Source organism: Rhincodon typus, chromosome 27, assembly GCF_021869965.1.
Source record: "Rhincodon typus isolate 14 chromosome 27, sRhiTyp1.1, whole genome shotgun sequence".
NCBI classification, from domain to species: domain Eukaryota; kingdom Metazoa; phylum Chordata; class Chondrichthyes; order Orectolobiformes; family Rhincodontidae; genus Rhincodon; species Rhincodon typus.
This window is the reverse complement of record NC_063358.1, coordinates 30,058,620-30,077,090: the sequence shown is the minus strand read 5'-3', so window position 1 is coordinate 30,077,090 and position 18,471 is coordinate 30,058,620. Positions and strand designations below refer to the sequence as shown.

At 42.2% G+C, this 18,471-nt stretch overlaps 1 protein-coding gene across 1 annotated transcript in view; it reads left to right on the top strand.

The window, feature by feature from the left end:
• csmd2 (CUB and Sushi multiple domains 2) overlaps window positions 1-18,471 on the top strand; it is a 613,472-nt gene that overhangs the window by 342,153 nt on the left and 252,848 nt on the right. The window contains exons 25-27 of the mRNA XM_048612954.1: window positions 3,428-3,544; window positions 4,076-4,189; window positions 16,610-16,705. Coding sequence (XP_048468911.1) covers window positions 3,428-3,544; window positions 4,076-4,189; window positions 16,610-16,705 — 327 coding nt within the window. The remainder of the gene's footprint in view (window positions 1-3,427; window positions 3,545-4,075; window positions 4,190-16,609; window positions 16,706-18,471) is intronic.

Genomic DNA, 18,471 nt, shown 5'->3' with positions numbered 1-18,471 from the left:
TGTTCCTGAATACCTAATGCAGCACCTCTGTTTATGATAATGAGAGCTAATTATTCTAAACAGATGCTTGGTATGACCAGCAATAGCCTCTTATCTGGGGTTACAGTGTAAGCTTTCTCCATTTGATATATTGCATGATCATAGAATCCCTACAGTGCAGAAAGTAGTCTTTCGACCCATTGAGTCAGCATTGACCTTCCGAAGAACATCCCACCCAGAACCACCCCATCCCTGTAACCCACATTTACAGTGTCTAATCCACCCATCTTGCATATCCCTGGATATTATGTGCACAATTTAGCAAGGACAATCCACCTAACCTGCATATCTTTGAACTTTGGGAGGAAACTGGAGCACATGGAGGACACAGAGAGAACATGCAAACTCCACACAGTCAGTCAACACTGGAATCGAACCCAGTCCTGGTGCTATTAATAAGCAGTGCTAACCACTGTGCCACACCAAATGACAAGCAATTGCTATTCAGTAGAAGAGTGGAATTTAAACAAGAGAGTCAATTTTCTAAGATAACAAGGTGCAGGGCTGGATGAACACAGCAGGCCAAGCAGCATCATAGGAGCAGGAAGGCTGACGTTTCAGGCCTAGACCTAGGGAGGGGAAGGGGGTTCTGAAATAAATAGGGAGAGGGCAGAGGCGGTTTGAAGATGGATAGAGGAGAAATTGGGTGGAGAGGAAACAGACACGTCAAAGAGGCGGGGATGGAGCCGGTAAAGGTGAGTGTAGGTGGGGAGGTAGGGAGGAGATAGGTCAGTCCAGGGAGGACGGACAGGTCAAGGGGGCGGGATGAGGTTAGTAGGGAGGAGATGGGGGTGCGGCTTGAGGTGGAAGGAGGGGATAGGTGGGAGGAAGAACAGGTTAGGAAGGCGGGGACGAGCTGGGCTGGTTTTGGGATGCGGTAGAGGGAGGGGAGATTTTGAAGCTTGTGAAATCCACATTGATACCATTGGGCTGCAGGGTTCCCAAGCGGAATATGACTTGCTGTTCCTGCAACCTTCAGGTGGCATCGTTGTGGCACTGCAGGAGGCCCAGGATGGACATGTCGTCTGAGGAATGGGAGGGGGAGTTGAAATGGTTCGCGACTGGGAGGTGCAGTTGTTTATTGCAAACCGAGTGTAGGTGTTCTGCAAAGCGGTCTCCAAGCCTCCGCTTGGTTTCCCCGATGTAGAGGAGGCCACAATGGGTACAGCGGATGCAGTATACCACATTAGCAGATGTGCAGGTGAACATCTGCTTGATGTGGAAAGTTTTCTTGGGGCCTGGGATGGGGGTGAGGGAGGAGTTGTGGGGGCAGGTGTAGCACTTCCTGCGGGTTGCAGGGAAAAGTGCTGGGTGTGGTGGAGCTGGAGGGGAGTGTGGAGCGGACAAGGGAGTCACGGAGAGAGTGGTCCCTCCAGAAAGCAGATAAGGGTGGGGAGGGAAAAATGTCTTTGGTGGTGGGGTCGGATTGCAGATGGCGAAAATGTCGGAGGATGATGCGTTGGATCTGGAGGTTGGTGGGGTGGTACGTGAGGACGAGGGGGATTCTTTTTTGATTGTTATTGAGGGGACGGGGTGTGAGGGATGAGTTGCGGGAAATGCGGGAGACACAGTCGAAGGCGTTCTCGACCACTGAGGGGGGAAGTTGCGGTCCTTGAAAAACGAGGACAACTGAGATGTACGGGAGTGGAATGCCTCATCCTGGGAGCAGATGTGGCAGAGGCGAAGGAATTGGGAATAGGGGATGGCATTTTTGCAGGAAGGTGGGTGGGAGGAGGTGTATTCTCGGTAGCTGTGGGAGTCGGTGGGCTTGAAATGGATATCGGTTTCTAGGTGGTTGCCCGAGATGGAGACAGAGAGGTCCAGGAAGGGGAGAGAGGTGTTAGAGATGGTCCAGGTGAACTTAAGGTTGGGGTGGAAGGTGTTAGTGAAGTGGATGAACTATTCGAGCTCCTCGTGGGAGCACGAGGCAGCGCCGATACAGTCATCAATGTAACGGAGGAAGAGGTGGTGTTTAGGGCCAGTGTAGGTACGGAAGAGGGATTGTTCCACATAACCTACAAAGAGGCAGGCATAGCTTCGGCCCATGCGGGTACCCATGGCCACCCCCTTTGTTTGTAGGAAGTGGGAGGAATTGAAAGAGAAGTTGTTGAGGGTGAGGACAAGTTCGGCTAAGCGGATGAGGGTGTCAGTGGAGGGGGACTGGTTGGGCCTGCAGGACAGGAAGAAGCGGAGGGCCTTTAGGCCATCTGCATGGGGAATGCAGGTGGATAGGGACTGGACATCCATGGTAAAGATGAGGTGTTGGGGACCGGGGAATTGGAAGTTCTGGAGGAGGTGGAGGGCGTGGGTGGTGTCACGGACGTAGGTAGGGAGTTCCTGGACCAAGGGGGAGAAAATGGAGTCCAGATAGTTGGAGGTAAGTTAGGTGGGGCAGGAGCAGGCGGAGACAATGGGTCGACCAGGGCAGTCAGGTTTGTGGATTTTGGGAAGGAGATAGAAGCGGGCGGTGCGGGGTTGGGGAACGATGAGGTTGGAGGCCGTGGGTGGGAGGTCACCTGAGGTGATGAGGTTGTGGATGGTTTGGGAGATGATGGTTTGGTGCTCGGGGGTTGGGTCATGATCAAGGGGGCGGTAGGAAGAGGTGCTGGAGAGTTGGTGCCTGGCCTCGGCAATGTAGATATGAAGCTCTCCTTTTAAAAGCTTTGGGGTCATTGGACATGTATCATTTCATCTGAGAAATTTCAAATATTTGTCAAGTCATTAGGGAAAGGTTGCAGGGATCAGTGAACACTGCCAATTGGGAGTTGAGTTTTAACTAGTGTATTTCATTTAAAAAAACTTGAGCTCAAATTTATACATTCTTATCCAAATTAATTACTGTGTGCATTGAAACCGTTCATCAACTTTTCAAGCATTGCTGAGTTTTGCTGAAACCTAAGGAAGAGAAATATACCTCGAGTGATGGAAAAGGCTGTGGTGATAATATCAAGGAGTTTTCATCCTCAGAAAGGTTGGTGACATTGTTTCTTGAGCTGCAGAACAGTAGCAGTTCCTCTGAAGTTGGGCAGCCTGGGGTTATCGCATGCCTTTGATGTAGGAGTTATAGGCAACTGTTCTCCTTTTAGATCCATTGCAATTTGATGGAATGAATTTCCACGGACTACCACATTTTGGGTCAATTGTTATGAATACTAGAATAATGAGTTATGAATTTATAATCTCTGTCAGTCAAAGAGAAGATCCATTACCCCACATCAGACAGTATAAATGTTAGAGATAGTAGGAACTGCAGATGCTGGAGAATCTGAGACAACAAGGTGCAGGGCTGGATGAACACAGCAGGCCAAGCAGCATCATAGGAGCAGAGAGGCTTTAAATGTTACATTTCTTGACATTTTTGTAATGGGTTTTCCACTTTATTTTCCAGCACCGTGTGGAGGTCAATACTCTGTATCAGAAGGTGTCATTTTGTCTCCAAACTACCCAAAGAACTACACTGGTGGACAGACATGTTTATATTCCATTATTGTGCCAAAGAACTATGGTATGGACCATTCTCATTGATATAACCTTGCCTGAGTTAATTGATTCCTCATTAACGATGTAAAAGTACATTTCCATTGCAAGGCTCCTCTTCCATATTCTATAAAGATGACCTGCTGACAGGATGCATTTTCAATACAGTGTTTCTGTTCTTGTCTGTTATTAAGCAGCCATTTACATTTCCTCTTATCCCCTCATTTAATTGTTAAATTAGCTTTGGGTTCATAAAAGACTCATCAGTAGCACTCTGAGTCATGCATTAACCTATATTATTTGCATCACTTGAACTAGCCACTTTCTTCTTTCCTTAATCCTTGCACAAATATAGAAGTTATTAGAAAATTGTTAATAGAATCAGTTTAGACTTTTTGTTTTGCATTTTGTTGGTGTGCCTTGTTCTAAAGTAGTTTGATTGTAAACTGATACTGATGCTTGCAAATGTCACAGGCCATGAAATAGAACTGTGCTAATTAATTTTGAATGTTAATCTTGTAAATTTGATTAATTAGCATGATTTCTTTTCCCTCTGTAGTGGTATTTGGCCAGTTTACATACTTTCAAACGGCACTGAATGATGTGATGGAAGTGCATGATGGCCCAACTCAACACTCGCGACTCCTCAGCTCACTCTCTGGCTCCCATACAGGTATTTTCAAATCACTGACAAACAACATAACTCTAGCAGTACGATAGTATACTCTGTTTCATTAATTGAAATGTATAAAGTGGCAAAAGATAGCAACTACAGTCGGTTCTGATATAACGCCAATAGTTCTGCTCTCGTGTGATCTTACGTTATAAGAAAAGCGCACAATAGTTGTGTCATTTAAACTAATGGGGCCAGAATCGCGTTATAGCCAATACTGGCAAGGAAAGTTCGCATTCTGCCAATAGTAGTTTAAATTCTTCAATCACGCTAAAGCCAATTCATGATGGAGAAACACGCATTATAGCAGAACCCACTGTATTGCAGAGCTATAACAAGCCCTGTGCAAAATATTGTATCCTTGTGGTTTCAACAACCTGGTGCATTGCAAATGACACATGTAGTATCAGCACAGTGTGAGGGACCAGTGCAATGTCTGTGCAGTGAGAGTGATTGTTAAGGTCTCAGTACAGTGGGAGTGACTGAATGGCAAGTACAAATCAAATGATGTGATATCAGGTCACTGCAATGTAATAACATGGTATAATCTCACTGCAGGCATGACTGATGTTTCTCTGTGGTAAAGTGGGAGAAAAACTCCATTAGTTTTCATCACCACTTCTTAATAACAAACAGTAAATTAATTCATTTATAATTGATCCATAATTACCACTGCCACGACAGCAGACTAGTAAAATTCAGAGGTAAATTGAGCATCTAGTTAACCTACTTTCTTGTGTTTCCTGATACAATAGGATACAGTGTAAAATGTGCACAATCTAATCTATAAAACTATTAAATAATATCACAAATGAAAGCAAGGCTTCATGTATACAGTTATCTGAATGCTGGAACTCCACTAGCTAGCATTTTTCACATCTGTTACTTTGAGATTTACCACAACACGACTGAAATAAGTTGAGAACAATCTGTGTACCTTGTGTGTCATCCTCCACAAAAGGTACATTATCTTAATCATCATCATGTCCAACAAGGAAGATTGCAGTCATTAGAGCAAATTGCGTGTGATCAGATTGAAGATCTGACTGTTACTGAGTCCAAAATGATGGTCCGGATGGTTGATTGGGGACCAGTAATATATGTGCAGTTACTGGCAGCGGCATTGAGTATTATGTGAGACGGCTCTCTAGATTTGTTTTGATACCAGTCGGACTACTGAATTTAAGTACACCGACCTTTTAAAGTTTTTTTTCAAGGCAAGGTTCCTGCCGCTGGTGAGCTTTCATAGTCATGCATAGCTGCATTCTCAACCTGACCACAAGTAATGTTCTTGGTAAAGTCTGTACCAAAATTGTCATATGATAATGCAAAGCCAAAGAGGAATGTAAGCTGTGAAGAGGGTGCAAACAGATACAGACAAGTTAAGTCACACAGAATCAAGGTGGCAAACAAAATACGATATCAGGAGGTATGATCTATTCATTTCCGTGAGAAGAATAGAGAAACAGAATATCTTTTAAAAGGCATGAAACTTTTACCAGTTGGAAGTTCTGACAGGCCTGGATGTACTTGCCCAAGGAACATAAAATATTAGCACGTAGTAATGGAAAATAATTAAGAAAACAACTAGTTGACTATTATTGCAAAAGGATTGGATTACAAAAATAAGTAAGTCTCACCGCAGTTGGACTTTGCTGAGACCATCTTAGAGGTCTATCCATCTGTTCGAGTCTGCAAGTTGAGTGCCTGTCCCCGTGTGCAAAACTGCAGCCTTTCAATCTAGTTACTGGAACACCTTGCAATGTGAGTCTGTGCTTTCAGATTGTACTGCCAGTGAACAGTAGAAGTGCCAGAATGTTTGTGATGGGGTGACACATGCTGGATACCACTGTCACTGGAGGAGGAGTGCATGCAGCCGGTGCCCATTGACCATGTCCTAGCTGCTGTTTAGTCACAGATGACATATGAGTCATTTGGAACAAGCGGCAAGCTGAATCTGTTAGATACCAGTTCTAGTTTCCTTGTCAAGTTTTTCCAACAGCTAGCTCACTTGGCAAGTTGTAAGGTGGAAAACTGAATATTAATGTGGTAAGTTGTGATATTAACAAAGCATTTAACAAGTGCTAGTCCCCATCAATTGGCATCTCACTGCTACCTAGCGAGAATCTTGCCACATTGCTTGTGAAAAACATAAAAGTTGGAGCAAGATAAACTTCACCTCTAGATGTGCCCTTCTGGACATCTATCTCATTGCTGCTACACGTCTCACCATAGTCCACATTGCTCAAAGCCTTCTAAGATCCATTCTCTCACAAGAATAAAAGTACAAAGCTTTAAAAGATGGTCATCTCCAGTACAAGACGGAAGAAAAGGGAATATATGATTTAAAATCCTTGGGGTATATGAGTCCGTGGTCAGTTAGTGGGGACCTCGGTTGGTATCGGCTGTGAGTATTGCAGATGTGATTTGAGTTCTTAGTGTTCAGACATTTCTCCAATTGTATTATCAGCAGTTGCATTGTCCTTCTGGAGCAAGAACAAGGAGTGAACACATCCTCCAGTTCTGCTGTTCCAAATCTATCTCCAGTGTTTTGTCAAAGCAGTTGTTCAAAATTTGGCTGATTTGTACATTCCCATGTCTGGGGTAATTGTTTCAATATTGGGCAATTGTAGGCAAGTCCTTCATTTTCAATATGTGAAACTTATGCAGGTGTAAAGATAGGAAATATGACTTCACATCTTAGGTTAGGGCGGCACGGTGGCTCAGTGGTTATCACTGCTATCTCATAGCGCCAGGGACCTGGGTTTGATTCCAGCCTTGGGCGGCTGTCTGTGTGGAGTTTGCACATTCTCCCTGCGTCAGCGTGGGTTTCCTCCAGATGCTCCGGTTTCCTCCCACAGTCAAAAGATGTGCAAGGTAGGTGGATTGGCTGTGATAAATTGCCCATAGTGCCCAGGGATGTTTAGGTTAGGTGGGTTAGACATGGGAAATTGGGGGAATGGGTCTGGGTGGGATGCTCTTCAGAGAGGCGGTGTGGACTTTTGGTCGCAAATGGCCTGTTTCCGCACTGTCGGGATTCTATTCTATGAATCTTCACAATGACTGGTCCTAGTCTCTTTTGGTGAAAGGGATATTTTCAGTTCAGACAGTTTTATTTATTCTACAGTGGCCAAGGTGATCACTGCATCCATTAATTACCTGGTGTCCTTTTTAAAAGCTGTTTCATGTGTTTTTTGTTCTTTATATTGAAAGTCTCTGATATTAAAATCAGATGATGGAATATGAAAATGTATAATGCTTATTTTACCACCATCATGATATGGTATAGTTGCAAGTTATTAAATACAAGTTGTTTACCTTGGTACTTTTGGACTTAAAATGGTGCTGTAATGTGGCGACTGTGAACTTTTCACTGTACTCATTTGCGTACATGTGACAATAAAGCTAATTAATTCATTTATTCATTGTTGTTTACAAGGTGAGAAATGTCAGTACTGGTGAATAGAATGCTTTCTCTTTGTTAGCGTATGATTGAAACTTCAAGTACTTTTGGCTCAGATATAAATAGGGAAGCTCAGTATGAAGCTCACTAATACATGATTGACTAATTGCATGATGTACTGTAACCAAGCCTCAGTATCACACCATTACTAAATCAATCTGAATATACTTAGTTCACAACAGCCCCATTAGTTATGCTGCTAGTTTGTTCTGATTAATGGATTACTTTGTGGACTATGTACCCATATTCATTGGGAACAGGTCTAAGAATACCAAAGCTCTCTTCATGTAGAATAATTGTGGCTTTGAAAAGAAAATAAATCTTTCAGAGGTTTCTAAAGCTATGAGGGGCATGGATAGGGTGAACAGCCAAGATTTTTCTCCCAGGGTAGGGGAATCCAAGACAAGAGGGCACTAGAGTAAAAAGATTAAAAAGGGACCTGAAGATAAACTTTTTCACGCAGGGGGTGGTGTGTGAATGGAACGAGCTGCCAGAGGAAGTGGTGAAGCCGGGTACAATTACAACATTTAAAAGGCATCTGGATGGGTACATGAATAGGGAGAATTTAGAGGGATATGACCAAATGCTGGCAAATAGGACTAGATCAGTGTAGAATATCTGGTTGGCATGGACAAGTTGGAACAAGGGGTCTATTTCTGTGCTGTATAACTCAATGACTCTAAAACTTTCATTCAAACAGTCTGTGTGAAGTTCTTGTGTTGAAGAGGGAAAGGGTGTATAACTGTACCATGATTAACCTTGACTTGTCTGCACTAACCTTTTCTAACTCAGGTGCGTTACACAGTGAGATAGACAAAGGGGGCCGAATCAGGGGAAGATGCAACACAACTTTATCGAACATTTTATCAAGGAAAAACAATATTTATCAGACTCTACTATTGTACTTTAATTAAACTCAATCAAACTCTACTAATCTCTTCACAGGATTCTTTAGTAAACAGCCTTAAATATCTAAGTAGGAGATAGCAAGAACTGCAGATGCTGGAGTCAGATGTGGGGGTGGAGGAACACAGCAGGTCCAGGCAGCATCAGAGAAGCAGGAAAATTGACATTTCGGGAAGGGTCACAACCTGAAACCTCAACTTTCTTGCCTCTCTAATGCTGCCTGACCTGCTGTGTTCCTCCACTTGCACACTGTGTTGTCTCTAAATCTCTAAGTAAACATTTTCTCATCTACAAAAGCTATCTATCTCTGACATCTGCTTCTGAGGATATACCCTATCCGTAGGTCTCTAGCACTGTATTTGAATTATTTGTCTGAAAGGACTGGTAATACCTGTTCTGTAAGTCTGGAAAAGGCTGTTGCTCAGTCTTTGAGGGTTGGCTGATGTTTCAGGATCTGCAGTTGTCGATTTGGGCTTCCCGTCTCACCGAGGGCTGGTTGTGGTCTTTGGGTCACCAGGCCGAGGCGGTTTCTTTGGGTCAAACTGATGATGTTCACCAAGCTGTACAGCTCGGCTGTCAGTTGAAGGTTTTCCCTGGAGATGCTGTTGAAGAAGGTGCAAAAACAGAGAGAGCTGGGGCTCCAAGTTGCCCTTTTTATCCCCCTCTTTATGTCCTTCTCAGGGATTCTGTGGCCTGTGTCCAATACTAACATCAGGCAGGGGCAGGAAGATCTAATGAGGTGATTACTTTCCATATTTGGAGGTTGCCGAACATGGTTTTAGACCTTCAACTGCCAAGTGTTGTCCTTGCCACACTGTGTCTGTAGCCACCTACTGAGCTGGGTGCCACCAAGTTTGTGTAACATTCTTCTAACAAAGCAGGTCTAGTGGAGGTGGAAACAATGGTTCGTTCTGAAACAATCTGGCTGTTAGCACCTGGCCAGGCCGTTCCAGGCCTGTGTTTCAACAGGAAGTTGATTGTCTAAGGCCTCATTGCATGAAAACTTTCTGTTTCAGCTCTACAGTTTGCAAATTGCAGAGTCCAGCTGGCTTTAAACTTGGCTTCCAAATTTTGAGTTATCAGTATTTTTGGAACAATCCTGGAGGTCATGCATCACCTGATGTACTTGGAATAGAAACGATTACATATTCAGTCAGATACATTTGGCATCGTTACTACAAAATTTCTTAAACACAGATCTTTCTTCAATTGTTATTCCATTTATTAGCAAACTCCCTCTGCTGGTACATTTATGTATGGTAGCCTCAAACGGACAAAATGCACAACGCCATTTTTAATAGAGATAGTAGGAACTGCCGATGCTGGAGTCTGAGACAACAGGGTGTGGAGCAGGATGAACACAGCAGGCCAGGCAGCATCATTTTTAATAGGCTGGGTTAGTAAGTATGCTGATGACATGAAATTTGGTGGAGTTGTGGACAGCGTGGAGGGCTGTTGTAGGTTGCAATGGGACATTGACAGGATGCACAGCTGGGCGAAGAAGTGGCAGATGGAATTCAACCCAGAAAAGTGTGAAGTGATTCATTTTGGAAGGTCAAATTTGAATGCAGAATACAGGGTTATTGGCAGGATTCTTGACAGTGTGGAGGAACAGAGGGATCTTGGAGTCCACGTCCAAAATCCTTCAAAGTTGCTACCCACGTTGATAGGGTTGTAAAGAAGGTGCTTGGTATGTTGGCTTTCATTAGCAGGGGAATTGAGTTTAAGAGCCATGAGATTATGCTGCAGCTCTATAAAACCCTGGCTACACCACACTTAGAATATTGTGTTCCGTTCTGGTCATCTCATTATAGGAAAGATGTGGAAGCTTTAGAGAGGGTGCAGAGGAGATTTACCAGGATGCTGCCTGGACTGGAGGGCAGGCCTTATGAGGAAAGGTTGAGGGAGATCGAGTTCTTTTCATTGGAGCGAAGAAGGATGAGAGGTGACTTGATAGAGGCGTACAAGATGATGAAAGGCATAGATAGAGGGGATACCCAGAGGCTTTTTCCCAGGGTGAAATGACTACTACAAGGGGGCATAATTTTAAGGTGATTGGAGGAAGGTACAGGGGAGATGTCAGAGGTAGGTTATTCACACAGAGAGTGGTGGATGTGTGGAATGCGTTGCCGGCAGTGGTAGTGGAGTCAGATACATTGGAGGTTTTTAAGCGACTCTTGGATAGGCACATGGATGATAGTATAATGTAGGGAATGCAGAGTAGTTTGATCTTAGAGTAGGATAATAGGTCTGCACAACATTGTGGGCCGAAGGACCTGTACTGTGCTGTACTGTTCTATGTTCTAATTGTTCTATGTAATCCATTCCTGAAACAAACTTATTCCAGAAAAATTATGACAATATGTTTAGTGTACTGTGTAACTCTGGCACTAAGAAATGCTGGGGTTTTTAATCCTGACATTGCCTTGTTATTTTTTTTCCCTCCAGTTGGCTGTATTGACCATATTTTATAAGACCCACCCAGCTGTCTTTTGTTGATATTTGCATTTATACCTATGCCCCATGGCCCTGTCATAACTGCTGTACCATCTTAGATTAATTTATTTCATCCCCTTGGCCTATATATCTCATATACCTCCAATCGCCATCAAGGCTTTTTACAGCCCCTATGCCAAACTCAGTCCCAACTCATATCCCCCATCTGTCACCCTTTGGCTTTGCCTTTTCGTTCCAACTCAGTTATTAGTAGGCTTGGGCATGAATCAGGAAGCATCCTGGCAGACAATTAAGTTACCAGGCTTTTGATGGTGCTACTATTGGAAAATAAAGTGAACGTCATTGATTCAAAGCAAATATCATAAGCACTGAAATGGTTTCAAGTCATCTTTTATGTAAGTAGCCACTTCACTTAAATGCTTACTAAGCCAACAAACATTTTCAGTCAATAAGCTGTTGGAGATGTGCATCAATGGCCCCCAGTTGTGGAAATAATAGATTGGGATACAGTCATGCAACACAAATCCTATAATGTAATCTGCATGTCGGGCACTCTTTTAACTTCACATGATTTTTGTACAATTTCTTGAAAACTTAACCCTAATTGGTTTATAATTTTGTAAGTACAAGCACGCCTTTTCACAATCACAAAGGTTATGACATCTCCACCAAAGGGTACCTGACCTCTCCCAAAGGGTGCCTTACCTTCATCAAGTGGACCACATCCAAAAGGATACATTGCTTATGAAAATTAGAGATATATAAAATATCTCTCCAGCACTCACTATTAATCCTCACCCTCACCCTCATCCTCACAAACTCTCCATGCCCCACCCATAACTCTTCCTACCCCTTTACCAACTCGGTGCCTGTTTTCACATAAAACTCTTTCCCCTTTCAATGACTGTGCCAAGTCATTTAGGATCCACAAGTCCGTATGCACATTGGAAGTACAATGGAAAAAAAAGTCACGTTCCATTACTTAACATTTCCATATTGCAGACTACACTCTGTTGAGAAAAGCACTCACATTCATTCATGCACAATTCGATACTTGTTGACACTTCTGGACATGTCAACCTTTGTTGATAGGCCTTGACAAGGTGGCTGGTTAAAATGAGTGTATACATACCTTATGTGCAGTCTTCTCTTTGGCGAGAACCTGAGACTCTGTCCCAATGGATATGTGACCTTCCCCCTCCCCTCTCCCAAAGGATTGCTAACTCCCACACTCAAAGTGTTCTGGGGCCCTATCCAGAGAGGTACCTCAGCTCTTCAAAGGGATACCCGAGTTATCCAAAAGAAATGCATTGAGAATAAACCTGCTCTTAGCTGATCTAATCCACACTCTTTAGGCTCCATATACTCGGGTCTCCAAATTTGATTCAGTAGAAGCTGGTCAGTTTGTTGCTTCTGGAAGCTGTGCATGTATGAACTATGGATTGTCCTCAATCCTGCCTATATGAAAATGGAAGATTCTGAGTTTGGGAGCGGGACTTAGGATTCTCAATGCCTTCCTGCATTTCAGCATGGAGGAGAGACTTTCTGTCATGGTAAAAATTGGACTGTTGATATTATAGCTAGTCGTTGAGTCCAGATCCAAAATGAAATATCAATGTATTCAGCTGTAGCAGAAAATTCATGACCCAGTTATTCAAATGTTGGACCCAAATTCAACAGCACAAATAAATACGCAGTTTCAAGCAATTTCCATTCTACAGACATCAATGCAGTGGAGGCTGGCTCAACTGAATACATCTGTTACTCTTCACATAAATGCTCACCTCAAAAAAAAGTGATTGCAATCCAATAACTTCTCAAAGGTTGATGCAATCCCAAAAAGCCAACAGCTTAAAAAACATTCTGAACATAAACCTATGCCATGTGAAAATAAGGAGTTGGAGAGAGTTTAGCAGGGTACCTACTTGCCAGAACCACAGATGCTTTTCACTCACTATCACTTTTATTTCACACACAGAATTACAATTTGCAGCAGTGATGATTTAGAAATGTCTGAATAAGAACATAGGTGCCAAAGGCCTATGATTAATTTTCCATGACCCGCCTCAGCTTCCTAGAGCATTTTGATTACCTGTTTTGATGCTTTATGGACATTTTAGAGCAAAATTGTGTTTGCAAGTGTGTGGGCTTAGTGTATTAGATGCTGTGTTTAGCATAAAATGTGGAAAGTGTTTAATTCTGTCAAATTGACAACTTTCATCATATATGAATAATTCAAAATATGTTTGCAAAAACAGACTTGTCTTTGAAATGAATGAAAGAAATAAACAAAATCCACTATTAGCCTCAAAGGTCAATTCCATTGCAGTGCCCAAAACCAAGAGGTGAAAGAATCAGTGATCCTTTTCGCACCGGGTCGGATTTCTCAGTTGCAGTTCACCAGTCAAGTCTGCTGATTTCACTTTGCTGTCAACAACATTTTCTGTTTCTTGGAAAGTCAGAGATTGGTTATAGTTGTAACTTGTTTGTGAATCAAGCAATCTATGTCAAGTGAGTGACAGAAAATGAGAATAGATTAAGTTTCCCAACTGCCAATATTGCTTTCACAAAGAAATTGCATGCATCAGGCAAGTTATTGACAGTGAGTGGGAGAAACAGAGTGATTGAAAGATTTGGAAAAAATTATTGAAATGATACACATCAGAATCCAAACCTGACTTTTTTATTTTATGATCTTAATTGCCTTCAGACTAGCAGAGGCATAATGCCAAGTTATAGTTAATAATAACATACTATGAGTAAAATGTTATCATTGCAGAAATGTGGCATCCTGCAGGATTGTTGGGAAGACTGTCACTGGGAGTTGAAACTGTCCTTAAATGGCCTAAATGTCAATTTCAGAGAGTTTCATGGAGTACTTGCCTCTGTGTGCTCTGCTCACCTCATTAAGTATGCATTACGCCTCTGCAGCACCACTCTTGCGCTCACCAGTAACAGCTGTGCTCACCACCACTGGTTTCCTGCTACAGTGTGCCATTTTTAAAGTCCAGCTATGCACCAGCTGTTCACAGTGGACATGATGGGAGGGAAATTTAAAAGGAAAGCTTCTGAGGACACACAGGTGACACGTCATTGGAAATAGAATATTGTGTTTGTAAATATATTAGAACTTTAAAGCCTCATCTGTCTAATTAACTGTAATTGTAGTTGCAACTACAAGAATGAAGCTACAGCAATTACTTGTCCTTAACGCTGTTATTGTTTCTCTAGTGTCTGTCATACATAACATCTAGGCATTGTTGATGGTGGGAAAGTTGTGGGTTGTGAAGCTCTCAAACAGTTAAAGTTGACTTTTATTAGACAGCAGGAAAAGTGAAGAATGAACAAATTAAAAAGCTGCATTTGCTTCCGGAACTAATCAGGGGCTGCTTACCTTTTGAGCAACAACTGATTTACCCAACTCAATCTATTGAAAGCACGTGCCAATAAAGTCCTGTCTAGCTTGTGTTTGAAACCACACCAAGAAGGCGATATTCCATCTGTAGTCTTCAACTTCCTCCTTAGAAGATCGCCGCTGCTTAGCCACCTCTTCATCAGTCACATCCCCACTTGGCCTTCTCCAGTTATGCAAAGCACAACATGCTACCATAAGACCAGAAGCAGAATTAGGTCATTCTGCTCATTGAGTCTGTTTTGCCATTCGATCATGGCTGACATGTTTCTCAACCCCGCTCTCTGCCTTCTCCCCTTAAGCCTTGATCCTCTTACCAATCAAGACCTAATCCATATCGGTCTTAAATACACTCAATGACATGGCCTCCACAGCCTCTTGCAGCAATGACTTCCACAGATTAACCACACTCTAGCTTAAGAAACTCTTATCATCTCAGTTCTAAAGGGTCGTAGCCCCTTCACTCTGAGGCTGTGAACTCAGGTCCTTGGCTCTCTTACTACAGTAAATATCTTCTCCACTTCCACGTTTCAATTGGATCCACCCTCATCCATCTAAACTCCACCGAGTACAAACCCAGAGTCCTCAACCGCACTTCTTATGACAAGCCCTTCATCCTCAGGATCATTCCTGTAAACCTCCTCTGCACCGTCTCCAAACCAGCAAATCCTTCCTTAGATCGAGCCTAAAACTGCTCACAATATTCCAAATATGGTCTGACCAGAGCCTTATTTAACTTGAGCAGTACATCTCTGCTCTTGCTTTCTAGCCCACTTGAAATAAATGCTGACATTGCCTTCCCAACAGCCAACTGAGCCAGCAACCTTAAGAGAACATTGAACTGGGATTCCTAAGTCCCTTTATGCTTCAGGTCACTGAAGCCTTTCCCCATTCAAAAAATGGTCTATGCCTCTATTCTTCTACCAAAGTGTATAACTTCATACTTTCCCACATTATATTCCATGTGCCACTTCTTTGTCCACTCTCCTAGTCCTGCAGCCTCCCTGCTTCCTCAACACTACTTGTCCCTCCGACTATCTTTGTGTCATCTGCTAACTTAGAAACAATGCCCTCTTCTTTCATACAGATTGTTGATGTATGACATGAATAGTTATGGTCCCAACACTGACCCCCGCGAAACTCCCCTCATCACCTGCTGCCATCCTGAAAAAAGAACCCTTCATCCCTACTCCCTGCCTTCTGCCAGTCAGTCAATCTTTTTTCCATGCCAGTATCTTGCCCCTAACACCATGATCTCATGTTATCGAGCAGCATCCTTCCGGAAATTCAAATAAATCACATCCATTGGCTCTCCTTTGTCTCACTTGTTCATTACCTCCTTAAAAATTTCTAACAAATTTCTTAGGCACGACCTCCCCTTGACAAAGCTGTGCCAACTCAGCGCTATTTTACAGCTTCTTGCCTTTTGCCTCCTTCACTGCTTAAACAGGCCTGTTAGCCATTTTCTAGGCCTCTGGGAGCCTTCCTAACTCCGGTGATTCCTGAAAAATCACCATCAATGCTTCCTCTGCTAAAATTATGCGGCATAGACTACCTGAACCATATTCCAAGGACCCTTCAGACTATTCCAAGCTTCAGAACCTCATTTTCAGGATGTCTATTGTCTGTTCCACAATGGTGTTGGCAGAAGAATGTGTTCATTGTCTCCTGAATATCAAACTCAGTTTCTATGATACAATCCTAACTGGCAGCTGACAGATATAATTTTGCAAAGGCCAAATGATCCTAATCCCTCATTGAATGTGGATGCTCAAAACTGATGGTGGGAAGTAGAAAAGATCTTCAGTGAGAAATATAGGTTGCATTTTGCTTATGGTTTTCCATCTGTATTGCTTGACTTGTTTTGATGAACAAGTGGATCTGTGATTTGGGGGATGAAAATAGAAGTATGATTGAGATTTATTGGCTTTATTTTGTACAATATATTGTCGATTTGTATACGTAAAAGTAAAATTCCAGACCAGTTGGGTATTAGAATCTTTTTTCCCCAATTGGCCTTTACTGACTCCCTCAGAAAATGTTCACAAAAACACGTTGAAACTGCAGGGAAGTGGAAAGCTTTTCTGTTCATTGCTTGCTACTTGTTGGTTTGAGTCACTCACTTGTGTTTCCCACTGTGTTGATCTTTGTCCTGTTTAAATTCTTTCCTCTTTTACCACAGGGGAATCTTTGCCTTTGGCCACTTCCAATCAAGTTTTAATGAAGTTCAGTGCCAAGAGTCACGCAACAGCTAAAGGCTTTCATTTTGTCTATCAAGGTATGTTTTGTGATCTCCATGCAGAAGCATCTTTTTCAATAATTCAACTCTTTTTTTTGTTTAAAGGGTAGTAACTGAGATACAATCACTTTCTTTGTGAAAAACATATCTTCAAAAGGACCAGCAGTTCTGGAAAGTTTGGGAAGATTATTACTCAGTGAATTTATTGAAAACTGTGGCCGAACACCTTTTTAATTATATTTAACATCATTTAATGTTTTATAGACTGTTTTGATTTTGTCATTAATTTTTTATCCCATCTGAGTCATAGTCATAGAGTCATACAGCAAGGAAACAGACCCCTCGGTCCAACCAGTCCATGCCAAACATAATCCCAAACTTAACTAGTCACATCTACCTGCTGCTGGCCCATGTCCCTCCAAACCTTTCCTTTTCATGTACTTATCCAAATGTCTTTTATATGTTGTAATTGTACCCACATCCGCCACTTCATGAGAAAATTCATTCCAAACACGAACGACCCTATGTGTAAAAAATTTGCCCCCTTGTCTTTTTTAATTCTTTTTCCTCTCACCTTGAAAATGAACATCTTTCCAATTGTTGACCAGGAGGATTCATATATTTCTTTTCAAGTATTTCATGGATTAAGTAACATGCTCTCCACCATGAAGTTATCAGTAAAATCTAAAATGTGTGTGTGTACGTTTATATGAGTAGGACATCGTGTACTCATCTAATTGGCCTGAGAAAGCAGCAGTGACGCTTTGCATTAACCCACTGCAGTTCGTGTGGAGATGGCGTTCCCACAATTGTGTTCAATTCACAATTTCAGGATTTTGATCCAACAACAACAATAAAGTAATGGCAGTATAAGTGCATATTAGAATAGTCTATGACTTGCTAGTCTATGAAAGGTATGATATCCCCATAATTTTGCTGTTGTCCTTTAAAGTATTTGAGGTCATGGTGCGGGATAGTGCAGCAGAAGTCAGTTTTGTGAGATGCTGCAGTGTACCTTGTAGATGATATATTTCACATCCACTGTTTCTTAGTGGTGGAGAGTCCAGTGAAGATGCAACCAATCAAATGATTGGCTGTATTGTGTTTGGTATCCAAATTCTTCAGTATCGTAGCACTTGTCCTCATCCATAGAATTGTTACTTGATTCTTCTCAGTGATTTTCTCATGTTAGACGTCTCCACGATACACAGCAAAATCTTGACTGCTGATACACCTAAAGAACGTGAAGACTTTCTCAGTAGGCTCAGATCTTATTCTTGCCTGATATCCATGCCTGCATACTTGTAGCATGGACAACAGGATAGTAAAGAGGGACAGGAAACAAGGCTGACTTTCCTCTTCCAAAACAAGAACAGAGGATAATTGGAGACTACTATCATCATGCCAGCTGAGAATAGCTTTGATTTTGGTCTTTCCTGATTATTGCTTACTTTTGTTAAACCATCTTTTGAGCCAAGTTTAGGGTTTTTTACCGTAAGTGAACACACAAGATGTCTAAATATTGGGAACTTAAGTTTCTGCTTTAGCTGACATTGTTCCCCAGAGTCAATATATGTTAATTCAAAATCTGAACATAGCAGAATAAATTGTATTGTTGTACATGGCAGGCTTGGAATGCAGCATCAAAATTGGTATTTTGCATGAGGCTCAACCTCATTTTTGTTCTTTTTGTAGGTGTCATTGTTGGCCAATATCAGAAACTCGCTTTTATTTAGATCAGATAAATTTATGAAGTCATCAACACAATTATAAAGGTGGGCAAGAAACTGGGTTAGCATTAGTCA